General features: G+C 41.5%; 1 protein-coding gene across 1 annotated transcript; it reads left to right on the forward strand.

Moving 5' to 3' along the window:
- The first annotated feature begins 4,969 nt into the window (after positions 1–4,969).
- LOC108669421 lies at positions 4,970–8,091 on the forward strand. The gene is made up of 6 exons (XM_018156750.2): positions 4,970–5,149; positions 5,417–5,536; positions 5,803–6,135; positions 6,947–7,128; positions 7,297–7,673; positions 7,974–8,091. Exons 1-6 carry the CDS (start codon positions 5,077–5,079, stop codon positions 8,065–8,067), a joined length of 1,179 nt encoding a protein of 392 aa, XP_018012239.1. The 5' UTR covers positions 4,970–5,076; the 3' UTR covers positions 8,068–8,091.
- Positions 8,092–8,603: the final 512 nt, after the last annotated feature.

Below are 8,603 nucleotides of genomic sequence, written 5' to 3' on the forward strand. Positions count from 1 at the left end.
ACAATGTACTGCCACATTGCTCTGGTGAAACATGTGGAAGTGATGCATTCAAACGCAAAGAGGCAAGAATAGAAAATAAGTCTGGAGTGAAGTGACTCAAATCAAAATTCAATTGGTGCTCAGGCTGGGAGGTGTGTTTTCTACATACACGAAGCCTAGTAATTCAATTAAAAAAAAAATATCAGAGGGTACGCAGCCGTGCACCACCAAATTTGTGCACCAATCAGCCTTGAAAGGAACGCCTAGCATATTTACGGATGACCACCAATCAGCCGCGGATTAAGCCAACCGTCGGTAACCAGCCCGTGACATCATCTTGCTTTAAATATTAGGAGCTTTACGCCACCATATTCTGAAGCGAATAGCCCAGAGAGTAATTGTTACGCACCACTGAACGTTGCATCAAATCATCACTTCATACCCTGACTTTAGCTCGAACTGTAACTTGCGGACAACGGACTGTGACCAACCAGCCCAGGTTGCCAACTGCAAATTGGTCACAATATCAGCAACTTCTTGACAAGGCACTGGTTGTCTCAGAGTATGGACCTAGAGATGCTGACAGTGCCTATGCTTCTCTGTCAAATTCCATTTTGCAAGCTGCCTCTCATGCAGTGCCCCGTAGCTCAGGAAAAAGACACTGTCTATTCTCCACACTTTGGTGGGATGGTGAGTTTTCCAAGGCTGTTGCGCTTAGACGTAGAGCTAAAGGCAAACTGTGGCGCTCCCCTACTCCAGCAAATCTCATCGAATACAAGCGCTGTGAGGCTGTGGCTAGAAACCTCAAAATTAAAAAGCAGCGTAATAGCTGGACGGAGTATATAAACACCCTCTCCTCATCGACAACCACTCGAGAAGTCTGGAGGAAAATACACAGCATTCAGGGTAGGCCTATTAGCAGTTTCTCTTATCCATTGCAAGGTGCTGCCCATGACGACGACTACACCAAAGCTATCTTTTTGCTGGTCATTTTGCTCCAGTTGCTTCTATGACAGGTCATCAAGCAAGTGTGGATGCTGTTTCAGAAGTCGTGAAAGCCATAACCAACCTCAAACAGTACAGCTGTGTTCCATTTACAATAGGGGAGTTTTCTCAGGCACTCAAGGCTCTCAAAAATACAGCTCCTGGTCATGACTCAATTATGAATATTTTCCTCTCAAAGGCTCCATTGCGGTGCAAGCAAGAGCTATTTGCATTTCTAAACACCAGCTGGATTTCTGGGCTTGTTCCAGATGCATGGAAGCAAGGAATTATTATCCCTATACCAAAACCAGGGAAGCCTCCAGAACAGTTGGCAGGATACCACCCTATCACACTCCTACCCTGCATGGGCAAACTCCTGGAACGCATGGTTTTACGCCGGCTGGAATATACTCTAGAGAGTAAAAAGGTTATTCCATCTCTGCACTTGGTTTCCGCAAGGGCAAAAGTACAATTGATGCTTTGCATTTGCTAAAGAATGCCATAACCTCTGCTTGAACTGGTCGTGAATATTGCTTAGTGGTATACTTGGACATTGAGGGAGCTTTTGACAGCGTCTGGCATGATGGACTGCTGTATAAATTGCACTGCATTGGAGTGGACAACCAGATGCTGGCCTGGTTGTACAATTATCTTCAGAATAGGACTGTTTGTGTTTGGGTTGGTGTTACTAAATCCTCGTCTCAACCCATGAGAGCTGGTGTTCCTCAAGGAGCTGTACTCTCCCCAACGCTGTTTAATGTGATGCTGTATGACCTTCCACACTCTCCACATGTGACAAAGGTAGGGTATGCAGATGATATAACACTATTTCTTCATTGCCAGACCTTGGCTGAGGCTAGGTGTCATATGCAGCAGTATCTTGATGAAATCAGCATGTGGTGCACTCGCTGGCAGTTGCATCTTAACCCAGTGAAGTGCTCATATCAGATATTCACCTCTCATCGGACTGTCCCTGCTAGTACTACACTTAAGTTTGTAACAGAAATATTAAGTACTATGTGGCTTGCCAGAAAGTGCTAGGATTTCATTTTGATTCCCCACACCTCACGTCTAGGGAACATGTTTGGATAACTTGAATTGCCTGCCTGAAGCGGTTGCAGGTGCTTCGGGCGCTTGGCTCAGTGAAATGGGGTGCATCCCGACACCTGTTGCGCAGAATATATGTAGCCTTCATAAGAAGTAAGATGGAGTATGGCTCCACAATCTTATGGGACATTCCAAAGTCCTTTCTGAACCAGCTAGAAACCGTGCAAAATTCTGCTCTCCGATACATCCAGGGAGCACGCTGGACCACACCCATAATGTCTCTGCAAGTTGAAAGTTTCATTGCACCCCTTCAGCTCCGATTCAGATATTTGTCTACCAAGTGGGCTATCAGATTTTTGTACATGCCTGCAGATGATCATGTGCCAACCATGCTAGGGTTCTCAGATCGGGGAGTTTATGGCAACACACCTTACACTGCCAGAGCACGTGCAAACTTCCAAAACCTGGGCCTTACACTTCCTCAGCGTGCTGCAACTCCTTTGATAAACCCAATTCCTCCTCAAGTGGACATTACTTCAAGTATACTGATCAACTCACAAAACAGTTCCTTAATTAATATGCCACATGAATTAATTCAGAATTGCTTCTATGATTTCTGGCTGCAACACTATCCTAAGCATCTCCAAATCTATACGGACGGTTCAAGAACTGGTGATGGGTCAGTTTCTGCTGGAATTTTTGTGCCTTCAACCCAGTTGGCAACAGGGTGGCTGCTTCGATGAGAGCACACTGTGCTTGGTGCTGAGCTGTTTGCCATACACAAGGCCATGCAGCTTGCCACTGAAGACGTATCTATGAAGGAGGAGCCGGTTTTGATTCTGTCATTCAAGGTCTGCTTTGCAGCTTTTGTCTTGTTCGTTGGGGCTGTCTCACCGCACAGTTGTCTTCAAGATACATGAGTTGATGCTGGTCAAGGGACTAGACAGAGTGGTTATTTGCTGGATCAGGGGTCACAGTGGTATCCATGGAAATGAAGTGGCAGACAGGGCAGCAAACCTTGCACACTCTAATGACCGCACAGCAAGATCTCAACTGTGCTTTGAGGAATGGATCCTCACTGTGAAGTCACTCACCAATCAAGAATGGGCTCGCAAATGGTCAGACGACGACAAGAAACAGGAAAAGGGACCTTCCAAAGAAGTTTGGGACCTGAGATATCTTATGTGGACTATGGATCGCTGCCACGCTCAGTTGAATGCGCTGTGTCACGTCTACGCCTTGGGCATGCTGGCGTCAATGCTCATCTGGCCAGATTCAATTTAGCTGACTCAAGTAACTGCCCAGTATGCAATGTGGAGGGCACAATCAGGCACCTCTTCCTGCACTGCACACAATTCATCAACCAGCGAAGAGATTTCCATACTAGACTGGAGGGCCTTTCTCTACCCTGGGATCTCTCCTCAGCTCTCGGCGGTGGGGATGCCCCAATGAGGAGACGCACTGCTGCCATCCAACATCTTGGTCAATATTTGCTTAACTGCAATATGGTGACCAGGCTGTGAATATTCTACCAAGCCTAATTGTACCTTTTCTTTTCACAATTTACTGCCACACTGGCTGGTGGAGGTGCTAGAAAGTAAAGAGATCTAAAAGTGAAGTGAAGTATCCAAAACCCCATTTGTGCTCAGGCTGGGAGGTGTGCTACCGGCATACCCAAAGCCTACAAATCAATTATAAAAAAACATGGCTTTATTGCCGGCAGATCCTGCACCAAAGCCACCAATAACCTCTTGTCTACGATGAATTATTGGACTCGCCTGCACCTGCTGCCTGCTGGACGTGGACGAAACTCGAAAGGGAGCCAGTGAATGTACCTAGTCTCAGTAGTGTACCTTGAGGCTTGATTTTGCCAAAACATTTGTCAGTGTTCTGGCCACTGTTCCCCAAGAGCGTAAAGTGAAGTCTGGGAGTAGAGCCTACTCAGCTAGTCAGCCTAGGGAATTGTTCTCCAATGGAATATGGATCAGAGACTTTCTAGTAGGTAGATGACATGACAATGTGTCAGAATTAGTGGAACAGTATCTGACCGGGCAGTGGCCAGCAGTACCAGTAAGCAGGGGTGTGAAACAAGGAAGCATCCATGGGCCTGTTTTATTCACTGCTTTTGTAAACGATCTGCCAGAACTAGAAGCAGTGTCAACTGTCAAGCGTGTCTGCATCAGAGTGATCAGACTGTGTGTGCTCAGACAGCAGACAGCTCAGTGCTGTCTGGCTGAGTGCTCTTAGCTGTTCTGTGTGCCAATGACACCAAAGTTTATACTAGTACAGTTAACTGAGTTAAGAATGCATCAATTAAAGTGCAACTGTAAAATGATGAAGATGATCTTAATAGTATAGTTGCCTAGGCTCAGTACTGTCAGTAGGCTCACTAGGCTGATGTGGCAATCCCACTTCCTACACTCCCAGTCTCCCACCCAAACAACAACAGCACTACTGGGAAACCTTTAAAAGGCAATCTTGAGGCCGTACCCTGTAGAGCATACAGAAGGCTCTGTGGAAGATCATTAAATTATTAAAATGTTGTAAAGAGAACAGCAAGATTGGCTTACTGCACATGCAGAAGCTTTGGAAACTGATCAGAGAATTTTTAGACAGGAGGTATTCCTTGATGGCTGAAAATGCTGAAATGGCTAATGAATGTTCTATGGGATGCAGCAGTAGATGAAATAATAAAATTCAACTGAAAACACCATCACCACCATCTTCAGGGGAGAATGTGGCCAAGGACCACATATCCTGTACAGTTTATGCCAAGCATTGCAAGCAACCAGTTACTTGAACATTCAAGTATTAAGTTATCAACTGTCAGGTGAAAACCGTGATGGACCATCCTGTCATTAGGCGGTATATATTCATGTTTTCAAGACTACCAAAAAGCATCTAAAAGAAGAAGTGTGACCTTTTTTTCCATCACCATCATGACTGAAAATTAGTTTTTGTATGAATCAATAGGTAATATTGAAATACCACATTATTAACCAAATCACTATCTTCTATTGACAGAGAAAATTTACAATCTATCAGTTGTACATTTCAGCTAGAACCATGGCTTCATCCACTTTCAAAAATCTTTTGACCCTGAAGGAAATGCCATTTCCTTCTTTATTGATTCTTACTGGTCAGTATGATTTAATTATAATGTAATTTATGCACTCTCATAGAACATAGAATTCCACTTTGTCTTGATCTTATTTTGTCATACAACCTTTATTCCTGATTTTTGTTGTATTGGTAGTCACATGATATGGTACCGATATTACTCTCAATAATATGTTTGCCCTTGAACAAACCTAAATGATATTCAAAATGTATTGTCCATTTATAGGCTTTTTATGTATTTCTATTCTTAGTTTGGATCTTGCATTCATTTAATTATTTATTTCAGATGCACCAAATGCTGTTTCTGCTGAAAATGTTATGCAAATTTTACTGGACAAATTCTTGGCTCAAACCAACTTTTCAGTTCATTTTGTTCAAGCAAATCCTTTTACACATAAATTTTCATGTAAGTAATTTCATGGTAAATTGTTTAATTATATTTGCAATAATTTCATTCTATTCTATTTGCAATAAATATTTTATTTTTTAGAATATGAGTGGATTCAATGAGGCTAATAGTTATGGAGGAAAATATGTGTGATATTTTTTTATGTAACTGACATGTAAAAAATGATAAAATGGCTGGCTAGGTATTTGAATCAATCTAATATTCTTGTACATGTGTCTGATGAAGCTAGTTTAAGGCCAAATTGATTTTATATTTCTTTGCAGTTTCTGACCAAGTTTGTCTCTACACCCAATCCTTCAATGCATATGGGGAGGATGAAACTGCTTTGGATAAATTCATTACATTCTTCAGGTCAAGCTGTCAGATAAAGTCAGCTCCCTCGATACCTCGTTTAACTCACCTTGCTGCCAAGACTCCACTGCTTTCTACTGCTGCACCTCTTGGCCTTGAAAATTTGAAAAATTGCATAGATTCTAAAGTGAAAACCCATGAAGATGATAACAAAAAGACAGTTCTCATGATTGACAGGGCTGAAGATGTCTTGCTTCACACAACTGTTCGTCATCTTCTCTCTTTGTGCAAAGAAATTGCAGCAGGTTTGTTATCTTTTATAAATGGAAATATATTATTTCAAAATAATTTTCATAATTACTAATTATTCTGCTTTTTTTAGCTTGATATCTCTGACTTCTAGGGTGACCCATTGTTCTCAAGAAAAATGTTCATTGTTCAATTTCACATTGCTTGGCTTCTTACATGAGGATGCTTGTTACCAAACATTTAATTAAAAAATGTATTACTTTACAGCAACAGAAAGTGCTTTCCCTCAAGGGTTCTTTAGTTGGCACCAGAGTTTTAGGCAATATATAGTAGTGAATTGATTTGCAATGAGCTTTCTACTGTTAATAGCTTTCTTCCTTTCAGCATATAATTAACTCAATATAGATTTACTTGCAAAGGGGAGGCATATCTTGATCTTAAAGGCTTTGAAACATATATCTTTTAGTGATGATAGTGGGATAATCACTGTTATCTGTTGAATTAAATTAATTTTAATATAACCTTGAAATCGGCTCTGTATGAGGCAAGTTTTTTGTGAAATGATTCTATTTAGAACTAAAAAAATCATTAACCATTTTCCTGACATTTTATGATTAATTATAGTGATTTTTGGGTTGTATGTTTAAAGTGAAAAAATAAGCTCTAATCTCTGTGTCTGACTAAAACTTAATAGATGTAAAATTAAATTTAAATGTGTGTGTCAGGATGAAAGCTTTTAGCTATTGTTATGTTAGTGCCATTCCCCAAATTAGATTTGTAACTAATGTTACGATGGCGCCTTTTTTAAAATTTAAACTTTGAAATAATGTTAAGGGAATGTCATTCATAAAACTCAATTCGCTGTAGCCGGTAGCATCGTGGTGCTGGCATGCAGTTCCTCTCTCATCTCTGCAAACGCAATGAAGAATTTGAGACATTCTGCATCTGCAATTGTTGATCTCAGCCCTGCTGAGGCGGTTCAGACTCCTCAATGGCAAGGCATTGCTGACGTTTTAATTCGTCGATCAACTGGGAAAATCATAAAAACGGTAAGATTGTCAGATTATTTAAGACATTTCTTCTTGAATGTTCCGAGGCCTGGTGTTATTTAATGAATGTCATGTAACTCAGTTGTACACTTGCCAGTCATGCTCTTTCACTGAATAGGAAGAAATGTTTCTGTGACATTCCTTAATAATATTTCATGATTTTTTCAGCGCGAATATTACTGTATCAACTCGAAGACTTCTGTGATATTAACGGCAATTGCACCTCCAAGACTGAATGATGACTATTCTTTTATAAACACATTAGAGACTCCAACCAAATTGGCTGGCATCAGCGTTGGTGACCGCTTCAAAACTCCCCACGGAGACAGCAGTCAAGTTTCTTCTCATCGTGAATCTAATGTAAAAAGTTTCCCGCATATCCCTGCTAATAAAACCATACAGCAGAAAGCTGCAACGCACTCAACGGAAGTTCAGAGCAAAGACGATTCAGCCATAAACGTTCTGGCTTCTCAGACGACTTTCAACTTAAAACTCTCTGATCACGAAAGAACAGTGAAGAATAATTTGGTGCTACCTCATCAAAGGCAAGTATTCTGTAGTGTAATGTGAACAATAGTCTTAATCATTCCAATATGATCGTTTAAAAAGGATCTCCAGTAGGGAATTTTACGTTTGTCCTGTGGATCTAACATGAGTTGAAATGATTGAAGCTATATGTACACCATCAATAATAATTTCAGTAATATAATTGTCAGCCTGAAAGACAACATGAAACTACCATCAGACATTTACTTGTATATAATTATTTTTTTATTTTTCTAAGTTGAATCATTTCGAGCGTGATATGAACGAGAAAATTATTCAATTTTCTGTACTTATTCCAGAGTTGTACTGTCCGGTATGGAAGGGATGGTGCATTATACTCCTGACTCCGAGGACTGGGACGATGAGGATCCCGACGACGATCTCGATATTTGATCAAATATAATCTACCTTAAAAGGCTTGATGGTTTTTCTTCTGCATACTATGATGCATTCATTGAATGATTATATTATTTTGCTGCCATTATCGTTACCAACTTTGACGTTAAAAAATTAGTACTGTTCCTTGTTAGTCATCAGAAATTCCACGGGGGCACTGCTAGGCTATTACAAATCAGCTGGGGCTCTCAGCAGTAACGTCCTCGCGAGCCGTGACGAATCGGGCGTGCCAGATGGTGTTACAGAATCCATTTATTTTATCTTCGGCATCCAACTATCTATTGTCTGCCGAAGAACTGTATGGTAACGATTTTATATTTAACTGTTTCTGCTAATGCAGTGCACGACAGGTACCACGAGCCTCACTATTAACCCCCCGATCTCTGCCGCGTCTACGTCGTGGGGGTACCCTGGACTACGCGTCGGCCGGTTACCCGGCATTCACGTGGGCCAGGCCAAACGGCAGAGGCCCCCCGCCCGAATCGCTACCGGACGGAGGCTCCTTCACTTTTTCTGCTAAGGGTAGAGGAACC

This window comes from Hyalella azteca, unplaced genomic scaffold (genome assembly GCF_000764305.2).
Source record: "Hyalella azteca isolate HAZT.00-mixed unplaced genomic scaffold, Hazt_2.0.2 contig15186, whole genome shotgun sequence".
In the NCBI taxonomy this organism is placed as follows: Eukaryota; Metazoa; Arthropoda; class Malacostraca; order Amphipoda; family Hyalellidae; genus Hyalella; species Hyalella azteca.